The sequence below is a fragment of the Eriocheir sinensis genome, chromosome 26 (genome assembly GCF_024679095.1).
Source record: "Eriocheir sinensis breed Jianghai 21 chromosome 26, ASM2467909v1, whole genome shotgun sequence".
NCBI classification, from domain to species: Eukaryota; Metazoa; Arthropoda; class Malacostraca; order Decapoda; family Varunidae; genus Eriocheir; species Eriocheir sinensis.
The window spans coordinates 9149777-9176823 of record NC_066534.1 but is presented as its reverse complement, the minus strand read 5'-3'; the positions used below and the strand labels follow the sequence as shown (position 1 = coordinate 9176823).

General features: G+C 40.1%; 1 protein-coding gene across 14 annotated transcripts in view; it reads right to left on the bottom strand.

The window, feature by feature from the left end:
- The window catches only part of LOC127003739 (organic cation transporter protein-like), a 351884-nt gene that overhangs the window by 116991 nt on the left and 207846 nt on the right, over nt 1-27047 (bottom strand). For 12 of the 14 annotated variants that reach the window (XM_050870708.1, XM_050870715.1, XM_050870709.1 and 9 more), the window contains 3 exons: nt 22477-22645; nt 2761-2908; nt 304-527 (listed from right to left, as the gene is read on the bottom strand). In XM_050870708.1, the coding sequence (XP_050726665.1) occupies nt 304-527; nt 2761-2908; nt 22477-22645 (541 nt within the window). The remainder of the gene's footprint in view (nt 1-303; nt 528-2760; nt 2909-22476; nt 22646-27047) is intronic. The other 2 variants (XM_050870707.1, XM_050870721.1) reach the window with 1 other exon arrangement.

The following is a 27047-nucleotide window of genomic DNA, read 5'->3' as shown; positions in this document are numbered from 1 at the left end:
TAATGTTACTCATGTCCTTGGTTAGAAATACTGAAAATCCAACAGATATCCTGAATCACTTTACTTCAGCCACTAGATGCTGTTCTTGCAGAGATTAAACGTATAGCAAACTCATGCGGTTTTTCATAGAAATATAGTAAAAACGGACATGTTATTAGTCAACGGAACAGACGTTCCAATATGCAGGATGCACAATTCCCTTGGGAACTCAGTCATTAGTAATCCTATTTCTAGATTCGAGGATAATCCTTAGTATGGTTGAAAAAAAACACCCTTGGCTGAAGTGAAACTCCTCCTCCATACCTTATGTTGGTCGCGTTGAGGGAAAGGCCGTAGTAGACAGTGGCGGCGGAAAACCAGCAGAAGAACACGACGAGGGCGCGGTGCCGCATCTCCCTAACCCTCAGCACAGCCAGATAATTCTTCAGCACACCTGCCGCCCAGCGCGTAGCGAGCTTCCACTTGCTTGGTGTAGCTCCATCCCCATCAGGCACGGCCGGTGGTGCCGTATACTCAGCGGACTCCTGCTGTTGAAGGTTTATCGATATTTTTTGTGAAAGTAAAGGAGGCAGATCAAGGGCGCAAAAAAAGAAGAAACAAATAGGCCAATAATGACGCTGCCCCCGCAAAGTGTTCAGATGAAGATCGCAAAATAGAGAGGTCAGAGTTATTTGAGAAGGTGTCTTGATACTTCTTTCTTGAAAGACTTTAAGTCGAAGGCAGGGAAAATAACAGATATAAAAAAGCTGTTATATAACATACCAGCGAAAGGGATGAAGAAGTTAAGGTCGTAGTGAACTTCTGCATTTTTTAATTTTTTTAGATAGCAGTAGTAAATATAAGCAAGTAGAAAGTTGTGTGCAGCGGGGCAACAGGAGAGGTGGGGACATGCAGTAAGCAAGTTCAGAAGAGCAGTGAACACGAAAGTATTGAAAGCATAGTCGAAGCGTTCTGTACCGTGTAGCATTGTGTCCTGTAATTCATGTTGGGAGGGTCTTCTGTTAAAAGATGTTGGGTAGCGCAGAGTAGAGTCATCGACGTAGGGAAGAACACTTTATTTTTTTTAAATATTTATAGGTTTAGACGTAAAAGTGACCGTCTACCACGGCAGAAAGAGATCGGCCTAAAAGGAATCTGGAGATAAAGGTATATAGGGAGGGACAGATTCCGCAGGATGATAGAATAGAAGCAAAGATTTGTACCAGACTCTATCAAAATCTTTCAAGATGTCTAAGGCAACAGCAAGTTTCACAGAAACGGCTATGAGACGATGACCAGGGGCAAATAATAGGCATGCAAGAAGATCGCCAGAAGAACCCTTTTGGAAACCGTTCTTGTGATTAGAAAGAATGCCAGAAGTTGATAGATGCTTCGGAAATTCCCTGTAGATTGTTTCAAAAGCTTTGGGAAAACAAGAAAGAAAAATGGTAATTTGAACGATTAAAGCTGTCACCCTTCTTAGGCAAGGGCTGTATTTAGGTATACTTCCAACAGGAATGAAAGGTAGATATTGATAGGCATAGACGGAAAAAAAAAATGACCACGCAGTATGTCAGCACGGAAGCACAGTTTTTAAGGAAAATAGGAGGCACTCCACTGGGCCCATAAGCCTTCTGAGAGTTTTGGTTAGAGTGAGCATAGAAAACATCATTCATTAATTAATAATTTTCCTAAGAGGCATAGTGGAGTCAGAGGGAACATGAGTAGGAGGAATATGCCATGGGTTGTCCAGAGTGGAATGTTCAGAGAAAGGTTGAGCAAAGGGTTCCCCTTTAGAGACCGATGTGACAACTGGGCTGCCATCAGAACTGAGGAGAGGTGGGAAAGATGAAAAAAATAAAATTGTTAGAGATGTTATTGCCTAGATTCCAAAGTCTCTGGAAGATTTAGAAAAAGTAAGGTTTTGGCAAATTCTATCAGTGATATAATTTTTGGGAAGTCGAATAATAGATTTGACCCGAATCCGGGCAGAAATATAAAGATCATGATTAGCAGGAGTGTGAAGGCTCAGGTACCTTTTGTGAGCTGCCTCACTCTCTTTGATAGCACGAGAACAAGCGTGATTGAACTAGGGCTTTTTTGCATGAGGAGGGAGAAAAGGGCTGATGGCAATTCGTGCTCAACATGGTACTAAACATTGTTACTTCTGATTTCAAAACCTGTCAGTAAACATGCTTCAAAATGTTAAACATGGAACTACATTAATAAAGAAAAAAAGTACTTGTTTGGCAGCATGAAGTAGTTCTTTTTATTATATATATATATATTTTTTTTTAACATGAAAGGAGACAGCTGAAGGGCACACACACACAAAAAAAGGAAACAAAGAAGCACGAAATGGCGCTGCGCCCACAAACTATGTTAAAGTTGAAGACTCCAAAAAAGTGGCCAGCGTCATTTGGAGAGTTGTCTTGTTGAATGAACTGTTAACTTTTGAATAAGAGGGAAAAAATACCTTCCTATTGTAGTGTTAACAAGGCAACAAGAAAATTGATGATATTTATCATTATCAATGTAAGCAAAGTTGCTTGGGTTTTATGTATAATTCCGTACATGAGAATAATCAGTATGTACCAATTCATCTTAATTTTAATTGATGTTTTTTGTTGTTGTTCAAGGAATTTCCTTAACTCAAGTGACGTTTGCGGTAGGTGAAAAAAATGTAAAGACAGACACATTTTCTCCACAAGCATTTGGTATCCACAACTGTGAAAGTCAAACCAGGAAAAAATCTGTCACTCGGCGCGGGGCATTCATTACCTCGGCACACAGGCGCTGAAAGGCGGCCAGCATCGGCTGGTCCGGCGGCAGCGTCCTCTTGTTTACTTTGCTGGCCGACTTGAGGACGGTGAGCGCCTCCTGGTGTCTCCCCTGCTGGATCAGCCACCGAGGCGACTCGGGGAGCAGCCTACGACCGGAGCCAGTAATAAGCCACCATCATGGTTTTAATTCACAGATGCGCACAGAGAAACACTATATGTAAAAAAAAAAAAAAAAAAAAAACTAGCCTAGTTTCTGTCATCTAGTATAATTCAAAGAACTAACTAGAGGCAAATTTGGTGGGATAATATGTGCAAACACACCGGTATTTTTTTTCAAACATTAAATGTGTACTTGAACAATAAGTATACGTTATTTTAAACGGCAAAGTCGGAGTTGAGAAGAACCTAGGTGGACAAAGTGAATCAATAACGATTGATGCCAACAATACCAACAAATATTTTCAATGATCAACTTTACAGAGGGCATAGGACAAATAGTAGAGTGCTAGTGTCGATTCCATGAATATGCTTTACTTATTTCCTATCAGAAGTTTCGAAGTGCATAAAACACCTGCTAGTTATGAGAAGCAACAGTGAGGTACAATGAATATATCTTTGTCATATTGAAAATCTTACGCAAGAAGTTTGAGCTTTCACTTTCCGAAAACTAAAGAATGGAGGAGGTGCACTTCTCTCTCTAAAAAAAAAAAAAAAAAAAAAAAAAAATCACTCAAAGCGTGCATCTGGCTCCTAGCGGGATTTTGTATCGACGCACGTGATAGGCTATCTGATCATAATACTCCCTCCCGGGCGCTGCTTGTGATTGGCATTTCAACTGTGTGCTCAGTCACGATATTATTTCCCGTAGCTCACCTACACTATTTTGGTAAAAGGAAAAAAGACTTGGTGATGATTGTAGAACATAAATACGTTTGTCACAACTCGGTAAAACAAAAAATAAAGAAATTATGGTGAGTATAACTGAAAGAACGATTCCGGAATGTTTATGAGTGGCGGCGAGTCTCGTGCGCGGCGAGAATCACTGCCATGGAATGCGAGATGTTCGGTGCTTTGCTTATATCACGATTTTATTTATAATCAGTTGACACCATCGTGTTCAGAATGCTTTTCTTTTTACCAAAATAGCGTACGTTGTACAACAGGTGAGCTACGAGAAATAATATAGTACCATAACACCAAAGAGGCCCGTGATTGAGCAGACAATTGGACAGCCAATCACGAGCAGCTACCGTGAGCGTGGATTATATTTATGATAAGATAGCCTATCACGTCCGTCGATACAAAACCCAGCTAGGAGCCAGATGCACACTTCGGGTGAACAGAGTTTATAGTAGTCCCAATGAAAAACTCTTGAGCAATGGTGAAGCAAACAAAAAACAAACGAAATTAAAGAATACAAGGTTGCAGCAAGAAGTAATTTAAAGAAAGGAAAAAATAATCTGAATGTATGTATGTACTAGAAAGCAGAACCATAAAATAGGAGAGTCTGGCCAACCTCATCACAGGAGCCATGTGTCACCAAAACAGCCTCGGAAATTTAATTCGATGTTGATACAATATTTTTTTTTTTTTTTTTTTTTTGTGTGTGTGTGTGTGTGTGTGTGTGTGTGTGTGTGTGTGTGTGTGTGTGTGTGTGTTATACGTACTTCTTTGAGATGCTGACGATACCAAGAGCGCAAAAAACAATATTGTGTCAGAATCAATTTGAATTTTGCACGGCTCTTTGGTAAAAACAAGGCACCTGTGATCAAGTTCGCCAAAATCTGATATTCTATGGCTCCGCTAAAAAGTAGGAGAGTGTGAGAAATCTGAATAATGAAGCAAGGTAGGAACATTTAATTTTGTACCGCGTAAAGCAAAAGCTGAGAAATTTCACTAGTCCTTAAGTTTAGACATACCACCTCACATCAATGCCCACCCCAGGACGCAGAAAAATCTCAGCACTGCTAATATTTTTCGGTTGTATAACTACATAAGTCTTATTTCCGGCGTCCACAGTGTCTTTACTGGAGGATGTCATGAATATCCTGATTGGAGGGGGTCATGAATATCCTGATTGGAGGGTGTCATGAATATCCTGATTGGAGGGGGTCATGAATATCCTGATTGGAGGGTGTCATGAATATCCTGACTGGAGGGTGTCATGAATATCCTGATTGGAGGGGGTCATGAATATCCGATTGGAGGGGGTCATGAATATCCTGACTGGAGGATGTCATGAATATCCTGATTGGAGGGTGTCATGAATATCCTGATTGGAGGGGGTCATGAATATCCTGACTGGAGGGTGTCATGAATATCCTAACTGGAGGGTGTCATGAATATCCTGATTGGATGGTGTCATGAATATCCTGATTGGAGGGTGTCATGAATATCCTGATTGGAGGGTGTCATGAATATCCTGATTGGAGGGTGTCATGAATATCCTGATTGGAGGGTGTCATGAATATCCTGATTCGAGGGTGTCATGAATATCCTGATTGGAGGGTGTCATGAATATCCTGATTGGAGGGTGTCATGAATATCCTGATTGGATGGTGTCATGAATATCCTGATTGGAGGGTGTCATGAATATCCTGATTGGAGGGTGTCATGAATATCCTGATTGGAGGGTGTCATGAATATCCTGATTGGATGGTGTCATGAATATCCTGATTGGATGGTGTCATGAATATCCTGATTGGAGGGTGTCATGAATATCCTGATTGGAGGGTGTCATGAATATCCTGATTCGAAAGTGTCATGAATATCCTGATTGGAGGGTGTCATGAATATCCTGATTGGAGGGTGTCATGAATATCCTGATTGGAGGGTGTCATGAATATCCTGATTGGAGGGTGTCATGAATATCCTGATTGGAGGGTGTCATGAATATCCTGATTGGAGGGTGTCATGAATATCCTGATTGGAGGGTGTCATGAATATCCTGATTGGAGGGTGTCATGAATATCCTGATTGGAGGGTGTCATGAATATCCTGATTGGAGGCTGTCAAAGAATATCCTGATTGGAGGGTGTCATGAATATCCTGATTGGAGGGTGTCATGAATATCCTGATTGGAGGGTGTCATGAATATCCTGATTGGAGGGTGTTATGAATATCCTGATTGGAGGGTGTCATGAATATCCTGATTGGAGGGTGTCATGAATATCCTGATTGGAGGGTGTCATGAATATCATAATTGGAGGGTGTCAAGAATATCCTGACTGGAGGGTGTCATGAATATTCTGATTGGAGGGTGTCATGAATATCTTAACTAGAGGGTGTCATGAATATCCTGATTGGAGGGTGTCATGAATATCCTGACTGGAGGGTGTCATTAATATCCTGATTGGAGGCTGTCAAAGAATATCCTGATTGAAGGGTGTCATGAATATCCTGATTGGAGGGTGTCATGAATATCCTGATTGGAGGGTGTCATGAATATCCTGATTGGAGGGTGTTATGAATATCCTGATTGGAGGGTGTCAAGAATATCCTGACTGGAGGGTGTCATGAATATTCTGATTGGAGGGTGTCATGAATATCTTAACTAGAGGGTGTCATGAATATCCTGATTGGAGGGTGTCATGAATATCCTGACTGGAGGGTGTCATTAATATCCTGACTGGAGGGTGTCATGAATATCCTGACTGGGGGGTGTCATGAAGTAGTGTCCGGTCGTGATTGTCAGTAGTTATATTTATGCCATACACGATCACTTTTTACGTGCAGGGATCCGAACACAGTGGGAGCGGAAAGTGATTCCCTATGTCATTGCCCTGTTATAGTCTATGGGATGACATACACGATCACTTTTTGCGTGCAGGGGTTCGAACACAGTGGGAGCGGAAAGTGATTCGCTATGTCACCCCCATGTTATAGTCTATGGGATGACATACACGATCACTTTTTGCGTGCAGGGGTTCGAACGTGATGGGAGCGGACGCTATGACCGGTCCATGTTATGGTCTATGGATAACATAGGCGCTCAAGTCCGTTCCGCGCCCCGCTCGCTTCCCTGCTGGCCGCCTCGGCGGTGTCCCAACACCTGGCAGAGGCGGCATGTCCTTCAGGTCCATCACGCTCTCCGGCGGTAGCATATCCAGGGAGGTTTACCGCGGTAAGTGTGACAGCATGTGGATAGTTTTAAGTCACTCAGCGGTGACTCAAAAATCCGAGGTGGTAGCGTGGGGATTCGAACCCGCGTCATCCATCTCGCGGTGAATGTAGGTCCACGATGCTACCAATCCAGCCAACGCGTACCCCGAGTCTCAAGGGCGCGTGCTGATGTGAGGAGGAGTGACGTCATGCTGAGACACTATACTTAACAAGCAATGAGGATACAGAACCAAAACCAGAAACATTTTTATAATTTTTATATAAGCACACAAAAACGCTTCTTAGTCTACAACTCGGAAACTTTTTTATAATTTTTATTTAAACACACAAAAACGCTTCTTAGTAATTGTATATAAACACACGCAAATTAAATAGTTGCAACTCGTTTCTTTTTCATTTGAGATGGAGGTAAGGGTGCAGACGATGGATTGAAGGTTGATTTTTCTTCCTTTGACGGGTGCTTATCATCCTTTGTATAGTAACTGTATCTTTTTATTTTGGGGAAGATGATGTATAAGTAACCGCACACATGTTAAACATAGAGTTTGAGGTTAAGCATATACGTTAAGCACACAAAAAACAAAGTTATGTTAAGAAAAGGAGAGAGAGGAAGAGAGAAGAGAAAAGGAGAAAAAGAAGAGAAAAGGAGAAAGAGAAAAGGAGAAATAGAAGAGAAAAGGAGAAAGAGAGGATAAAAGGAGAGAGAGAAAGAGAAGAGGAAGGGAGAGAGAGAAAAAGAGGAGAAAAGGAGAGGAAGAGAGAGGAGAAAAAGAAAGGAAGAGAGAGGAGAGGGAGAAAGAGAAGAGAAAAAGAGAGAGAGAGAGAGAGAGAGAGAGAGAGAGAGAGAGAAGACGAAGATGAAAAAGGACAAAGAGAAAGGAAGAAAGAGAAATTATATGAATGACGGGGAGTTGGCTTATGGTAGCACGTGCAAACACTATCAGAGTAGTAAATATACTATGGAAGATGGCGATGATGGGAAAGTCGTTACGTAAAATTCGCTGCACACCTGCTTCCGCCCTTCACCCCCCCACCGCACCCTCCTCTAGCAGATGTGATAGGTATCTCCCACTCTCCCGCGTTACGCGAACAAAGCTGAGCCCTGGTGTGGAATGGCTTAACGTCACGGTGTTGACTCGTCTCTGTTGCGGGATGATGGTATATTTCTCGTGAGAATGAGAAGCAATGCATTGTGTGAACAGTGTGGGAGACCAAAGTCGTTTAGTGGATCGTGTCGGTCGTGTGTCGATAGTGACCGCCGTGGAGATGACTCTTTGTTTAAAGATTGTGGGAGACGTTTCACATCTCTCCTTCCGTCCATGAGTGTTCTTCACCACGAGCTAACAATGCAGAAAAACTCTGTGAAAGCTGTGGAATGGTATTCGGTGAGATACATCTGCACCCCCTCCCCCCTTTCCCGCGTTTTTCCGGGCGTCAAGATAAAGAATTAAACTACCACCGCGATAGTCTTTATATATGGAATAGTTAAAATGAATAGGATTTTATGATTTTTATTGATATCTAGTGAGAAACTAACATGCTAAAATCTTATATTAGCTTAATGCAGGTCGATTACTTTTCGTTTGTCTTAAATCCAAACTTAATCCAGTCTGAATAGTTAAACCATTACATGAACACAATAAATTTTGAATTACACTCTAAAAATACATCTTAATTCTGGATGAGAGGGATTCAGACAAGTTATAGTACAGACATAGGGCATACATGATAATAATAATAATAATAATAATAATAATAATAATAATAATAATAATAATAATAATAATAATAATAATAATTTAGCAACGTTCTGTGGATCATATGTACGTTTCTACTACTAGTTATTACGTCCCCATCACCTTTTAAGAACCCTTTTTACTACATCCCATTACGCCAATGCTATGTATTGGTACCTTTAATGTGCATATTTCCACAACCTTTCTGATAATTGGGTGGCTTCGTGGTGCAGTGGTTAGCACACTCGGCTCATAACCGAGAGAGACCGGGTTCGATTCCCGGGCGGAGTGGAAAAATTTTGCTGGGATTAAACATTCCCATACTCATATCTTTGAGCATGCGAAGACAATGAAGTGTAAAAAAAAACTTGCTTTTTTATCTCGTAAAGGAAGAAATACAATCACAAAGGAGTAGGTCAAGTAGGTCATTGCGTTTTTTTTTTTTGTGTGTGTGTTTTTGCTACGTTACTGTTACCTTTAGCGTAAATATTGCCACATTCTTCCTACTAAGCATACCACTACCTTTCTGCTACGTTTCTTGCAACGGTTCCTTCTATTACCTGTGTCATACATCATATCTTCGTTAACTGCTCACAGTCACATAACCATAAATTTTACTTTTCGTTAATGTATATAAACGACGCTGAAAATCAATGTAGTTACACTTGAAGATGAGATGATCGTAAAAATCTAACTTGTTCTTAGCCACCAAATGAGCAAAGATAAGACAAGACAAGACATTCTTAACTTATTATATTTTATTCATACTTTTCTCCTTTCTCATTTTTTTTTTTGGGGGGGGGGGAAATCAGTATATGATTTTTATTTATATTTGAAAAAAACAAAAAACAGACATATAGTTCACTAGTTAAGGCACTTGTTCTTTCCAGACATTATGGAAATGATTTTGATGACGGTAAAAAAAATACACTCATCACATTTTTTTTCTATCCAAATGTTCGATCCCACCCACACTATGCATCGCGAAAAAAAAACCTAGGTATTGCTCGTAAAGGAAGACATACAATCACTAAGGAGTAAGTCAAGCTGTCAACAACACCAACAAAAACGACAAAAAAAAATAGATAAACTTTCCCCTGAAATAAAAATGATCTTACCGAGCAAATATATTCTAATATTTGACCTAATACATTAAGGACAAGGTCAACAATACCAAGGGATTATAGTGGGTCCTATTAGAGAGTAGTGTGGAATGAAACCAAACCACAGTAAACCACAGGATTAGGTCAACAATATAAGTGGATCTCCAAGATCCTATTAGATTCTTCAAAATGATGTTTTCTATGCCCTCTCTGGCCTCAATCCTCAGAAGGCTTATGGACCTGATGGAGTGCCTCCTATTGTCCTTAAAAACTGTGCCTCCGTGCTGTCACCCTGCCTGGTCAAACTCTTTCGCCTCTGCCTGTCAACATCTACCTTTCCTTCTTCCTGGAAATATGCCTTCATACAGCCTGTGCCTAAGAAGGGTGACCGCTCCAATCCCTCAAACTACCGTCCTAATGCTTTACTTTCTTGTCTATCTAAAGCTTTTGAATCAATCCTTAACCGGAATATTCAAAAGCACCTTTCCACTTTTGACCTTCTATCTCATCGCCAGTATGGGTTCCGCAAGGGGCGTTCTACTGGTCATCTCCTAGCCTTCTTAACTGACTCTTGGTCATCCTCTCTTAGCTGTTTCGGTGAAACTTTTGCTATTGCGCTGGACATATCAAAAGCTTTTGATAGGGTCTGGCACAAATCTTTGCTTTCCAAACTACCCTCCTACGGTTTCTATCCTTCTCTCCGTACCTTTATCTCCAGTTTCCTTTCTGACCGTTCTATTTCTGCCGTGGTAGACGGTCACTGTTCTTCCCCTAAATCTATTAACAGTGGTGTCCCACAGGGTTCTGTCCTATCTCCCACTCTTTTTCTGTTGTTCATTGATGATCTTCTTTCCAAAACGAACTGTCCTATCCATTCCTACGCCGATGATTCCAGTCTGCATTACTCAACTTCTTTTAATAGAAGACCCACCCTACAGGAACTTAACGACTCAAGACTGGAGGCTGCACAACGCTTAGCCTCAAACCTGACTATAATTTCCGATTGGGGCAAGAAGAACCTGATGTCCTTCAACGCCTCAAAAACACAGTTTCTCCACCTATCCACTCGACACAATCTTTCAAACAACTATCCCCTATTCTTTAACAACACCCAGCTATCACCTTCCTCAACACTAAACATCCTCGGTCTATCCTTAACTCAAAATCTCAACTGGAAACTTCATATCTCATCTCTTACTAAATCAGCTTCCTCGAGGCTGGGCGTTCTGTACCGTCTCCGCCAGTTCTTCTCCCCTGCACAGTTGCTGTGTATGCATCTCATGTGTGGGGGGGGTCCACTCACACAGCTCTTCTGGACAGAGTGGAGGCTATGGCTCTTCGTCTCATCAGCTCTCCATCCTCATACTTGCTAACTGCATGCCTCCCCCCCTCCCGCGGCCCCGCTGCACTCGAATTTCTACTCATGCTCATCCCTATACTGTCCAAACCCCTTATGCAAGAGTTAACCAGCATCTTCACTCTTTCATCCTTCACGCTGGTAAACTCTGGAACAATCTTCCTTCATCTGTATTTCCTCCTGCCTACGACTTGAACTCTTTCAAGAGGAGGGTATCAGGACACCTCTCCTCCCGTATTTGATCTTGCTTTCGGCCACCTCTTTTGTTTCTTTTTTAAGAGCAGCGAGTAGCGGGCTTTTTTTTATTATTGTTTTCTTTTTTTGTGTACCCTTGAGCTGCCTCCTTTGTTGTAAATTTATATATATATATAGATATATATATATATATATATATATATATATATATTATATATATATATATATATATATATATATATATATATATATATATATATATATATATATATATATATATATATATATACATACATATATATATATATATATATATATATATATATATATATATATATATATATATATATATATATATATATATATATATATATATATATATATATATATATATATATATATATATATATATATATATATATATATATATATATATATATATATATATATATATATATATATATATATATATATATATATATATATATATATATATATATATATATATATATATATATATATATATATATATATATATATATATATATATATATATATATATATATATATATATATATATATATATATATATATATATATATATATATATATATATATATATATATATATATATATATATATATATATATATATATATATATATATATATATATATATATATATATATATATATATATATATATATATATATATATATATATATATATATACATATATATATATATATTATATATATATATATATATATATATATATATATATATATATATATATATATATATATATATATATATATATATATATATATATATATATATATATATATATATATATATATATATATATATATATATATATATATATATATATATATATATATATATATATATATATATATATATATATATATATATATATATATATATATATATATATATATATATATATATATATATATATATATATATGTGTGTGTGTGTGTGTGTGTGTGTGTGTGTGTGTGTGACCTGCATGTATGTGAGTATTATCTACGTAAAAGAGAGAAGAGGAATTAATTAATTGGACATGGAAGATGAGGAAGAATATATATATATATATATATATATATATATATATATATATGATATATGATAGGAAGGATATATATATATATATATATATATATATATATATATATATATATATATATATATATATATATATATATATATATATATATATATATATATATATATATATATATATATATATATATATATATATATATATATATATATATATATATATATATATATATATATATATATATATATATATATATATATATATATATATATATATATATATATATATATATATATATATATATATATATATATATATATATATATATATATATATATATATATATATATATATATATATATATATATATATATATATATATATATATATATATATATATATATATATATATATATATATATATATATATATATATATATATATATATATATATATATATATATATATATATATATATATATATATATATATATATATATATATATATATATATATATATATATATATATATATATATATATATATATATATATATATATATATATATATATATATATATATATATATATATATATATATATATATATATATATATATATGTGTGTGTGTGTGTGTGTGCGTGTGTGACCTTGCATGTATGTGCGAGTATTATCTACGTAAAAAGAGACAGAGGCAAGGGAGGAATTAACGGTTGGACATGGAAGATGAGGGAAGAATTGAGAAAGGAGACTTCGGACATGACAGAGAAAGAAATGAGTGATGATAGCAAGGGATGGTGATCATTCTTAACAGAGAGAGAGAGAGAGAGAGAGAGAGAGAGAGAGAGAGAGAGAGAGAGAGAGAGAGAGAGAGAGAGAGAGAGAGAGAGAGAGAGAGAGAGAGAGAGAGAGAGAGAGAGAGAGAGAGAGAGAGAGAGAGAGAGAGAGAGAGAGAGAGAGAGAGAATGTTATTTACATGCAACGCATCAAAACTCCTTATGTGTAGAAACTTGCAGAGTCGGATATCACTTTATGTAGTACCTGAATGAGATGAAATATGGGTATCAGAGAGGCCATAAATCGTTCGAGTATGATCAGACCTTACTGTTTGATATACAAGCTGTTATTTCGTAAGCTTCTATGGTTGATTATATATTATTTTAATTAATTATCGATGCAAATCGGCATGTTTGTGGTTCATTTAAGAGGGTTTGATTTTTTTGTATACACAAACATTCAAATAAATCATTGAAAATCTAAAGTTGATCTTCACGCAATCACGAACTAACAATGAGCAGGTGCCACATCTACGTTCGTCTGTGGACGGACGGAATGAAACGGACTATAGAAGAAGTAGTAGTGGTACTAGTAGTAGTAGTAGTTTTGGTAGTAGTAGTATAGCAGATTCAATTTATTAGGACTCATTTTTAAAGTTTAAATTAGTATTACTTTTTATAGTAAAATTAGTCTCAATGCTTTTGTCTTTTCGTTCGATCATTATTTTTTATTTCTTAGGGAAAGGAGATTGCTCCACGGTAAATAAATAAGGAACAAAGCTGGAGTTGACGAGTGTCAAAACTGGATGCATACATTTTTTTCTTTTATTCATTTTTTTACAACAAAGTAGACGGCTCAAGGGCAACGAAAAGAGTAAAAAAAAAGACCATTACTCGCCGCTCCCATAGCAGATAAGAGTAAAGAATAGCCAAAAGAGAGGTCAATTTCGGGTGGAGAGGTGTCTTGATACACTCTTCTTGAAAGAGGTCAAGTCATAGGCAGGAGGAAATACAGACGGAGGAAGGCTATTCCAGAGTTTACCAGTGTAGGGGATGAAAGAATGGAGATGCTGGTTAACTTTTGCATAAGGGGTTTGGACAGTATAGGGATAAGCATGAGTAGAAAGTCGTGTGCAGGCCGTGGGAGGGGGTGAGGCATGCAGTTAGCAAGTTCAGAAGAGCAGTCAGCATGAAAATATTTATAGAAGATAGAAAGAGATGCAACATGGCGGCGGAATTTAAGAGGTAGAATCATAGCTGGGCGTTATCGCGATAAGTTATCGCGATACTTTATCGCTGATAACAAAATCGGGTTATCGGCCATCCGCTACTTATTTAAATATATATCGGTATCTTTGTTACTTTTGTAACCAAACTAGCGATAATCGCTACTTTTTTCCGCTTCTCAGAAAAAAACACACGTTGTCTCCTCCCTACTGCGCATGCGTGGCCCGGGCCCCGGTGTTGTGTGAAAAAACTTAGGGGTATGAAATATCTTGGGTGAAGAGATTTCAAACTTAGATCATCAACATTAAAACGCTTGGTTATTTTTCGTGTTAGACTCAAAAATCAATATATCAAAAAGAAAAATCATTTAACTTTGCCCAAAAATGATTATTCACTGCCTCAGATTTGATATTCCATATTCGTTTTTGAGCATGCTATGGTATTGATATTTTGTGTTGTTTTATTTGGTGTCCCATTTTCAAAATATGGCGCTTTTGTTTACAAACACTGGTCTCTTGTGAACTGCGCATGTTAAGACCAATAAGCGTAGCAGTACAGTTCACAAAGCTTTTTAACACATTAAGAGTTGCTGAAAGGCTGAATCAGACACACAGTACCACCATCCTCGCTGTTTCTGGAATGACACTCTGTACATATAAATACAACTCGTACAGAGTGTCGTTCTAGAAACACCGAGGATGGTGGTAGTGCTACTGTACGTATATCTGATTCAGCTTTCCAGCAACTCTTAATTACGGTTAAAAAGCTTTGTGAGACTGTACAGGTCTACGCTTGCTGGTCTAAGCATGCGCAGTTCGCGAGAGACCAGTGTTTGTAAACAAAAGCACCAGCTTTTGAGGGGTGGGACGCCAAATAACACAACACGGTTCAGGCGATTCTAGCATTACCGTCCATAGGTACGTGTCAACGTGTGGTTTTCAGGTTTTGTAAGTTTTCTAAAATACAGATAATGAAAATTTGAATTTATTTATGTATTTTTATTTGAAACATCAATATAGTATCGTTTTCGCCTATCGGACTTATCGCTAGCTAGTATCGGAATTGTGGATTTATATCGGGTATCGGTTATCGCCTATAATTGTGTCTCCAGTTAACGAATATCGGTTATCACCGATAAGGTTTTCCATTATCAGGTATCGGTTATCGGGAATAAGGTTTTCCGTTATCGTGCCCAGCTATGGGTAGAAGACTATCAGTAAGAAGAGGAGAGCTGATAAGACGAAGAGCCTTAGACTCCACTCTGTCCAGAAGAGCTGTGTGAGTGGAGTCCCCCCACACGTGAGATACATACTCCATACGAGGGCGGACAAGGCCCTTATAAATGGAAAGCATCTGTGCGGGAGAGAAGAACTGGCGGAGACGATACAGAATGCCCAACCTCGAGGAAGCTGATTTAGTGAGAGAGGAGATGTGAAGTTTCCAATTGAGATTTTGAGCTAAGGGTAGACCGAGGATATTTAGTGTTGAAAAAGGTGACAGCTGAGTGTTATCGACAAATAGTAGGGGATAGGTGTTTGGAAGACTGTGTCGAGTTGATAGGTGGAGAAATTGAGTTTTTGAGGCATTGAAGGACAGTAGGTTCCTTTTACCCCAATCGGAAATGATAGTAAGGTCTGAGGTTAAGCGCTCTGCAGCCTCCAGTCTGGAGTCTTGTAACGCCTGTTAAGAGGGTCTTCTGTTGAAAGAAGTTGAATAATGCAGAGTGGAGTCGTCAGCGTATGAGTGGGTAGGGCTGTTTGTTATGGAAAGAAGATCATTGATGAATAACAGGAAGAGAGTGGGTGATAGGACAGAGCCCTGTGGAACACCATTGTTGATAGGTTTAGGGAAAGAACAGTGACTATCTACCACAGCGGAGATAGAACGGCCGGAAAGGAAACTGGAGATAAAGGAATAGAAAGAGGGATAGAAAACGTAAGAGGGCAGTTTAGAAAGCAAATATTTGTGCCAGACTCTATCGAAAGCTTTCGATGTGTCTAGCGCAAATGAGAAAGTTTCACCGAAACGGCTAAGAGAGGATGAACAAGAGTCAGTTAAGAGAGCAAGAAGATCGCCAGTAGAACGCCCCTTGCCGAACCCATACTGGCGATCAGATAGAAGGTCTAAAGTGGAACGGTGTTTTTTAATCTTCCGGTTAAGGACTGATTCAAAAGCTTTAGATAGACAGGAAAGTAAATCTATAGGGCGGTAGTATGAAGGATTGGGGCGGTCACCCTTCTTAGGCACAGGCTGTATGAAGGCGTACTTCCAGCAGGAAGGAAAGGTAGATGTTGATAGGCAGAGACGAAAGAATTTGACCAGGCAGGGTGTCAGCACGGAGGCACAGTTTTTAAGGACAATAGGAGGTACTCCATCAGGTCCATAAGCCCGCTAAGAGTTGAGGCCAGAGAGGGCATAGAAAACATCATTCTTAAGAATCTTAATAACGGGCATAGAGGAATCAGAAAGGGGATGTGTAGGAGGAATATACCCAGAATCGTCCAGAGTGGAGTTGTTACAGAAAGTTTGAGAGAAAAGTTCAGCCTTAGAGATAGATGAAACGAAGGTGCTGCCGTCAGGGTTAAGGAGAGGAGGGAAAGATGAAGTGAAATTGGAGGAGATGTTTTTGGCTAGGTGCCAGAAGTCCCGGGAATAATTAGAAAAAGCAATGTTTTGACATTTTCTAGAAATAAAGGAGGTTTTGGTAAGTCGAAGAATAGATTTGGTACGATTCCGGGCAGAAATATAAAGATCATGGTTAGCAGGAGTGCGAAGGCTTTGGCCGGATGACGTCACACATGTACATAAATGGTGCTGGCTGGGTGGGAAAGTGATTCACTTCACTGTGTTCTTACCGCAGCGAGCTCGGTGAAAATGGTGATTTGTGCTGTATATGGGGGTTACAGTGGCCAAACCTATGTAATAAGGATAGCTTACTAAGTATTTGTTTTACCCACAATGCACCGCGTATACAATCTGGTTCACTTTCTCCATATAAAATGTATTAGAAAACCATTACTTATTTATCTTGTCACTCATTCATAGTCAGATTTTGCGCTTTTTTGATTGCTAAGGATATGTAATTAAATTTGGCAGCTGTTGAGTTGGCAAATAGTATTCAGTAATAGAATTATTTGATAAATATGTTAGAAAAAGGTACTGAGAAATATTGCTGTCTACCATATATCAAGTTTTCTCAAGTTTCATTTACATTCATTTTCTACAACTTTGCAGGGGTAATTAATCCTGTCATCAAAATAGCTAACATAGATATATATTAATTGAAGTATTATTGTTGGATAAGGAAAAAAAATATCCAATGGTTAATATAAATAATGTATAAGGGGCTCAATGTATATGTAAGAATACACAAAGACTATACCAACTTCTATATTATCTAAAACGATATGCCTAACTCCAGCTTACCTCACTAGCCATGAATTTATCCAAGTTCTTCTTGAATGTATTTATGATACTGTGACGCACAGCATGACTGCCAAGCCTATTCCACTCATCCACGCCTCTTTTGGTGAACCAATGCTTGTCTGTGTCATTGTTGAATCTGAATTTATCTATCTTAAACCACTGCTACATGCATTACCCGACTATTTAACAACAAAAACCCTATTAAAGCCCTGCATCCCTTTATAAATGTCAGTCACGTCTTCTCGTAACCTTCGCTTCTCTAGAGAATAGATATTTAAATGCTAAAGTCTGTCCTCGTATGGAAAGTTTTCCGTCCTTTGAATCACTTTTTTTCATCTTACTCTGTACAGATTCTAACATCCTGATATCCATTCTTAATGGACTGACCAAAATAAAGCACATAATCGAGATGAACTCTAACTAGTGCTAAGTAAAGCTTGAGGATGACTTCAGCGCTTCTATTGGTAATGCACCTTTTTTTCTTCCATTCGATAATTTTTTAACCCTTTTGAGTGTTTTGAGGTGTCATTTGTTGTGCAAATGAATATTAACCATAATATAACCATGTCAAATAGATGGATAGGTTATGCTAGGTACGCTTTAAGTCCTATTGAGACATCATGGTCACGTCCATTTCAACATTTCATGTCTATTTTCACACTTTGGTATTTCTTTCCTTTATTACTATTTCCTGTTTTGTTTTGTATTTTTCTTCCATTTGATAATTTTTGAGCCTTTTTGAGTATCTTGAGGTATCACCAATCTTAACTCCGTTGATGTGGTCATATAACGGTTAGTATTCATTTCCACAACAAATGATGCTTCAAAACACTAAAGAGCTTAAATTCTGTCAATGGAAAAAATAGAAAGAAAAAAAAGAGAACCCGCGAATAGAGGAAAGATTTATCGTTGTTTTCATCTCTACACTCCCAATGTTCTTTTTTACGGAAGGTTTAAAGGGTAGTAGAAAATATATAACGCATTATGTAACGTGACGTAACGTAATGTAACATGTAACGTATAGCAACAGAAGAGCAGTTGGTTGAGTAGAAAACGAGATGTCGGCGCGTGAGTAATACAATCTCCCCAATTGTCATATTATGGTTATTATTCATTTTCACAACAAATGAGACATCATAACACTCAAAAGTGTTGAAAAACTATCAAGTGGAAGAATAAAATTTCAAAAGGAAAAGTGGTAATAGAGGAAATATTCACCTTAATTAAATTAAAGATCATGAAATACTGGTATTAAGAACTACTGATCATAGTGTTCACAAGTGGGAGGATTTATTTTTCAATAATCAAAGTCTTCCAGCAAGAATTTATATGAACAATATTCATTGAAACGTAATGTTTATTGGTTTATTAATTTTTTTTTCTGTAATTTTACTCAATTTACTGTATATACTGTGATTTCCATGTATTTAGTTTTTAAGCCGCAATTTCCCTTTTACATACCTGATCCTAACCAATGAACTTTTTTTTATCTTTTGATACGATGTGTAACCAAAATTGATAGGTACTTGTCGTACTCTTTTATTTTCAGTTTAATTTGCTAGTCATTTGGTAACTCCTTTATTTTCTCTGCATACAATATTTGATGATGCATAGGATACGCTAAGATTAGGATAAAGTAAAAACTCTAATCCAGTAATATATTCCCTATTAAGCTGTCGGTTTCAACAATGCTCGATCATTGATTGTCAGCCTGTATGTCCGGAATACTGCAGAGCATGTCTGGTTTCTAACATGGTTAATTTAGTACTTGTTTTACATTCACTTATCTTCTATTTATTTAGTGTGTATTCCCTTTTGGTAATGATCATCAACAGGTGAAAAGATTAATAATACGCTAAGCACATAAGAGAGTGAGTTCTGCCCACCTTAGTTATACATGATGACGTCACTAATACCCTTCCATACAGTAACTAATTGGTTTCCTCCAGTACGTTTCGATAAGTTTTCTCCCACAGAACGTTGCAATATTATTACTATTATTATTATTATTATTATTATTATTATTATTATTATTATTATTATTATTATTATTATTATTATCATGTATGCCCTATGTCTGTACTATAACTTGTCTGAATCCCTCTCATCCAGAATTAAGATGTATTTTTAGAGTGTAATTCAAAATTTATTGTGTTCATGTAATGGTTTAACTATTCAGACTGGATTAAGTTTGGATTTAAGACAAACGAAAAGTAATCGACCTGCATTAAGCTAATATAAGATTTTAGCATGTTAGTTTCTCACTAGATATCAATAAAAATCATAAAATCCTGTTCATTTTAACTATTTTATATATAAAGACTATCGCGGTGGTAGTTTAATTCTTTATCTTGACGCCCGGAAAAACGTGGAAAAGGGGGGAGGGGGTGCAGATGTATCCCGCCGAATACCATTCCACAGCTTTCACAGAGTTTTTCTGCATTGTTAGCTCGTGGTGAAGAACACTCATGGACGGAAGGAGAGATGTGAAACGTCTCCCACAATCTTTAAACAAAGAGTCATCTCCACGGCGGTCACTATCGACACACGACCGACACGATCCACTAAACGACTTTCGTCTCCCACACTGTTTACACAAAGCATTGCTTCTCATTCTCACGAGAAATATACCATCATCCCGCAACAGAGACGAGTCAACACCGTGACGTTAAGCCATTCCACACCAGGGGTCAGCTTTGTTCGCGTAACGCGGGAGAGTGGGAGATACCTATCACATCTGCTAGAGGAGGGTGCGGTGGGGGGGTGAAGGGCGGAAGCAGGTGTGTAGCGAATTTTACGTAACGACTTTCCCATCATCGCCATCTTCCATAGTATATTTACAACTCTGATAGTGTTTGCACGTGCTACCATAAGCCAACTCCCCGTCATTCATATAATTTCTCTTTCTTCTTTGTCCTTTTCATCTCTCTATCTCTCTCTCTCTCTCTCTCTCTCTCTCTCTCTCTCTCTCTTCCTCTCCTTTTCTCCTCTTTTTCTCTCTCTCTCCCTTCCTCTTCTCTTTCTCTCTCTCCTTTTATCCTCTCTCCTTTTCTCTTCTCTTTCTCCTTTTCTCTTCTCTTTCTCCTTTTCTCTTCTTTCTTCCTCTCTCTCCTTTTCTTAACATAACTTTGTTTTTTGTGTGCTTAACGTATATGCTTAACCTCAAACTCTATGTTTAACATGTGTGCGGTTACTTATACATCATCTTCCCCAAAATAAAAAGATACAGTTACTATACAAAGGATGATAAGCACCCGTCAAAGGAAGAAAAATCAACCTTCAATCCATCGTCTGCACCCTTACCTCCATCTCAAATGAAAAAGAAACGAGTTGCAACCATTTAATTTGCGAGTGTTTTTATACAATTACTAAGAAGCGTTTTTGTGTGTTTAAATAAAAATTATAAAAAAGTTTCCGAGTTGTAGACTAAGAAGCGTTTTTGTGTGCTTATGTAAAAATTATAGAAATGTTTCTGGTTTTGGTTCTGTATCCTCATTGCTTGTTAAGTATAGTGTCTCAGCATGACGTCACTCCTCCTCACATCAGCACGCGCCCTTGAGACTCGGGGTACGCGTTGGCTGGATTGGTAGCGTCGTGGACCTACATTCACCGCGAGATGGATGACGCGGGTTCGAATCCCCACGCTACCACCTCGGATTTTTTAGTCACCGCCGAGTGACTTAAAACTATCCACATGCTGTCACACTTCCCGCGGTAAACCTCCCTGGACATGCTACCGCCGGAGAGCGTGGTGGACCTGAAGGACATGCCGCCTCTGCCAGGTGTTGGGACACCGCCGAGGCGGCCAGCAGGGAAGCGAGCGGGGCGCGGGACGGACTTGAGTGCCTATGTTATCCATAGACCATAATATGGACCGGTCATAGCGTCCGCTCCCATTGCGTTGAACCCCTGCACGCAGAAAGTGATCGTGTATGTCATCCGATAGACTATAACATGGGGGTGACATAGCGAATCACTTTCCGCTCCCACTGTGTTCGGATCCCTGCACGTAAAAAGTGATCGTGTATGGCACAAATATAACTACTATTGTCAACCTTTTATAGATGAGTAAGTCGAAAGTAGGCTATTTGGCAATAAAATCGTTCAGTTAATTATTTCTTGAAAGGACGCCATAGATTTGTTGTAGTAAATTGTTTTTTGCTTTTATGATTAACAAGCATACGATGGGTATTATTAATTATTAAAAAAAAAAAACCTTACAAAAAACAATGCCTTGATATGTGGTCATGATCCTGTGCGTAAATTTGGCCGAAAATTCAGAACCAAACTTTGATAGAGCTGCTCAATTAACAATCGAACATTACAAATAAACCAGTGACGTTAATGCAAAGGATAATTGAAAGAGAAAATACATGGCAAAAGTAAAGGTGGGTGCATACACTATAGCTGTGCGTGGTCGCGTTCTGATCTCCATCACATTGTCCCCGGAGCCTGTGGCAGGTAAGAAACCATTTCCGCGCGACACAGGGCCAGTGTGAGATCCGGGATACATATTTTACCTTCTACCCATATATCAACCAACCTTTCCAGGCTGGTCGATAATCCCGGGCCGGGATTCGAACTCGGGCCTGCGGATTCGTAGCAGGTCACACTAACCACTGCGGCTCCTAAAAACACAACAATTATTTGCAAGAGTTGAGTGAACTATAAACTTGCCGTGACTCACCAATAAAAGGAGATCAACATGAGCGCGGGCAGAGACAAAGCGGCCTGCAGCCACTTCCAAGTCCTGATGAGATAGGCGATTCCCGGGACACCCGCATAGCCGATGGCCCACGATAAGCCAGTCAGGGTACCAATCTTGGTGCGCTCCTTTGTGCCACAAGTCTCCATCACTAGGGCGGGAAGAAGAAAAATAGGTTTACTAACTACTACTACTACTACTACAACCTCTACTACTACTACTACTACTACTACTACTACTACTACTACTACTACTATTACTACTAGTACTCTTACTACTACTACTACTACTACTACCACTACCACTACTACTACTACCACTACTACATACATGATACCTCCACCCATGTTTATTTTCCCGACACATAATCATGGAGGGCTCCATAGCTTGGAGGTCATTAGCCCCAACTCTGTTCGATAATGACTGTGGCATCCAACCATATCACTAATACTACCTAGCACTAAATCACCTATCACCTATTACGTCCAGATCCCCCTTTCCTTCCCTACTCGTCATTCCCGACCCACCCTAATGTCACTCTCCACCACTGTGGCTTCATAGTCCATATTGGAGATGTTGGTGGCTTTTGTGCAAGAGTGTCTGGTGCCCCTGAGACATAGGATGGCCGACCTGAGCAGGGAGAACGAGAGGCGACACCTCATCCAGGCGACGACGTGGCTCCTTGGCTGATGCTTCTTTTCTGAGATTAGTTCCGCGAGGCGTGCAGTGGGCCCTGGAACCCATCCCGCCGGATGTGGTGAAGACGAGGGGGGTGAAGCTGCCCTGATCCACATGTTGGATTCTTTCACCGTATGCCCTTGTCTTCTCCTGCTCGTTCCTGTGGTGGGCGGCTTGCAGGGGCAGCTCACGGTGACAGGCAGCCATCGGGTCAAATATGCGGATGTCCATGAACGCCCGCTGTCCGCGCACCCAGAATCCGCGGGCACTTACATCAACCCGTGCCTCCTGTGAGGTATTGGCCGTCCTGTATCGAAGGTGTTCGCCGTCCAGGGGAAGCAGTGCCGGCTCGGTAGTGACGTCTTGGCATACCTCCCCGAGCATGCTGGCTGTCAGATCCCTCACTTCATCGTGTCGAATACAGACGAAGCCTCCTTTTTTACATGTCATGGTGTGGGTGACATCATTTGGTGATCCACATGCACAGAGATCAGGCAGTCCCTCAATCGGCCAGCCATATCTCAGAGCAATGGCGTCGACAAATTCTTGTTTGTTGAGGCTGAAGCCCTTTGCTCTGATTGGTAATGACGTTAGCCAGTTAGAGGCGCCTGCCTCCTGTGCTGTGTGTATTTTTCTACCCATTTCTGTGGACAGGTGGTGTGTAAGGCGGTCCAGCTCGTCTTTTTGGGCCTGTTGCCTTTCTTCTGAGATTTTTCTTTTAATATCTCGTATTTCTGTTTGGTCTATCTCGCCCTCTGCCTCCTGAGCGATGATCTTGTTGATGAGTGACCTGGTAAGGCTGATGGAGTTTTGGTTCTCTTTATCAGCCAGCTTCTCAGGGTTGGTGATCCCCATCCCACCCAGTCTTGGGGGAAGTGCTAGCATATCCCTCTCCTCCTCCCCCAAAGCATGAGATTTCACCAGCGCCGGCAAGAATACATTCTTGACGGCATTTTCCAGTGGTCGGAGGAGTGGACTGATGCCGGGGACGGTGCACATCAGGAACGTCCACCGATATTGGATGCCGTGGGTGTACGCTGAATAGGCAGCGTGTGGCTCAGTCTTGGCAATGGCAGACAAAGCTTCTATTTCCTTCACCCATTCAGCTACTTTGTCTCCTACGTACTCCTTCTTATATACCTCTGTCCCGATCACTGCACCTAAGTGTCGTTGTCCGTCTTTTGTCACAATGACGCCACTTCCTCTAAAAGTTTCTGTGGCATGGTCATAATGTTTAGGTTTGACAATAAGGACAGACTTGGTGGCGTTAGGGATGTATCCTATCTCAGGGCCGGCGGTGTTCACAGTGTCCCACCACCCTTTTAAGTCTGAGATTTTACCAGCACCTGAGAGGTCATCCGCATAAGCCACCTGTTTCACCCGTGTTTCTGCGAACGCGATTTCATTTTGGAGGACTGATAGGCCCAGGGCGTACATAGCTATGGCTATTGGGTCACCTTGTGTTGTTCCCTCAGATGATTTTAACACTTTCACTTTTCCACTGTGGCTATTTATGTATAAGTCGGTCGGGTATGCATAGGTGTTTTCGACATACATAGCTAAGCTAGGGCACTTGATTTTAATGTTGTGTATCATAGTCTATCTATTTTAGGGTAGGCGGTGGCCGAAGTGATAGCGTACTGGACCCACATTCGCCGCGTGATGGACGACGCGGGTTCGAATCCTCACGCTACCACTCGGATTTTTCAGTCACCGCCGAGTGGCTTGAAACTACCCACATGCTGTCCTGAAGACCATCCATCAACCCGGACTCTAGAGGAAGCCGTCCAAGCGAATCAAGAACGAGTTCCGGGGGGCAGCATGAGCCAATGCAAGATGGCGCCACTATAAACACTCGCATGCGCCAGAACGGGCTGGGCCGACCATCAGGCCCCACCTGGAAGAAGCCTTGGGCCGACCATCAGGCCCCACCGGGAAGATGCCTACCGGCGCAATAGGCAACAACGTAAAAAAAAAAAAAAAAAAAAAAAATTATTGTGTTGAAGGCATTTTTGGCGTCAACAAGAAGCACTGCTTCGCACTCCACGTGGTCAAATATCTCCTGCATGGCATGGACTGCTGCTTCTCCTCCTGCCTGCTGCCCCGCACAAACTTGGAGGATCCCTGCTGCCATTCTCACATCTTCTTTGACGACAGCCATGATGCATTTCCCTACGATGCGACGCAGGACTTCTCCGACTCCTATAGGCCTGCATCTCGGCCTCTTGTCCAGGGGAATGAGGCGGCATGCAGTCAGGGCGTCCACATAGTGGCAGCTGGAGGAGGCAAGTTTTCTTGCCAGTGCTGCAATGGTGTTGCGCAAGTCACCAGCTGCATTGCCAAAGTTGGCGCTGCTCAGCAAGCTTCGCCATCCCCGTGCATCAAGTCCTGAGGGCCCCGCGCTGCCACGAGTCTGGAGGGCCTTCTTCCACACCATCTCTCCTGTTATCCTTTCGTATATAACCGGATTCGGTGGTTGGTGACATCCTGCCAGTCTCAGTCCCTTCAGGTTACTCGGTGGAGGATGTTTTTCCTTGAGTTCATTGATCGTGTCCCTGGTGAGTGGAAGCACACCCCGTGTGGAATTTTCTGACAAGGCTCGTGTTGCAGACGCAACGTTGCCTTGTCGCATTTTGTCTGCAAACTTCCGGGCCCTGTCTTCTGTGGAGGTGTTGTTTTGTTGGGGTCCGGGGAGCCTCTCCTGTATGGCCCTGGCTTCTCCAAGGAGGGCATCTAACTCGTTAGTTTGCCACAAGGCAACTCGCCTTCTTAATGCCTCGATATTTTCGGCTTGTTTGGTTTTTGGGTGTGCTTTTTGGAGGAAGAGATGGGGGAGAGTGAATACAATTTTCAGGGATAGGGACGCCAGTTGTGTGTTCTGGATGTAGTTATTTAACAGGGTGACAATTTCTTTGATGATAAATGTCGTGGCTCCACATCTGGGTGGTTCAAAAAGATTGTTAGCAGACCACCCAACAACTTCAAGGTATGTGTCATCCACCCACCTCGTTGCTTCCCCCTCCGCTAGCCCCTTCCAAGCAAAGCTTCTCCCGACCTCCGTCGCGCCCTTTTCAGTCGAAGAGGAAGAGTGATGAGGGGGTGGTGGTAGTGGTGGTGGTAGTGGCAGCATTGGAGGTGCCAATGGAAGGGGTGGTACTGATTGAGGGGGATATGGAGGTGGCGGTTGTGCAGCAGCTCCCTCCGACACCCCCCCCCCCCCCACCCCGCTCACTCCTCCCCCGGCGGCCCTCATTGTCCCCGCGGTGTCGCGCTTCATCGTTATCCTCCCTGCTCTGATCCCTGCCCAGGGAATTTTTGCACCTATCGGTCTTCTTACAGTTCGTACAGCGTCTTTTCTCCTTAAGACATGCACAATTTATACATCTGTGATCTTCTTTTGTACAAACGCAGCATCTTCTTTGGTTTGGAGGGTCAGGGATTTATAAAATTATAGATATTGATATTAATGACAGCAGGAATAATGGTAGTACATATAGTAATAATGACTGATTACTGATTATGATTGAAAGTAGTAATGATATATACTGTGGAATGACACTATTATTAATATTCCTATTAATTTAGCGATATTGACAGATATATAGATTATAATCAATACAGTAGGCTGACACATTGTTTTTAAAGGGTGAGAGAGAGAGAGAGAGAGAGAGAGAGAGAGAGAGAGAGAGAGAGAGAGAGAGAGAGAGAGAGAGAGAGAGAGAGAGAGAGAGAGAGAGAGAGAGAGAGTTTGGATGGAGATATTATTAGTGCGGTGTGGAGAAATTTGTTAGTGTCAGTATGGCATCGAGGTTACAGAGGTTAGCGTAACCAAGGGGCGGTTGGTGGTGTGGGGGGGGTAGGGGTGAAGAGAGGTG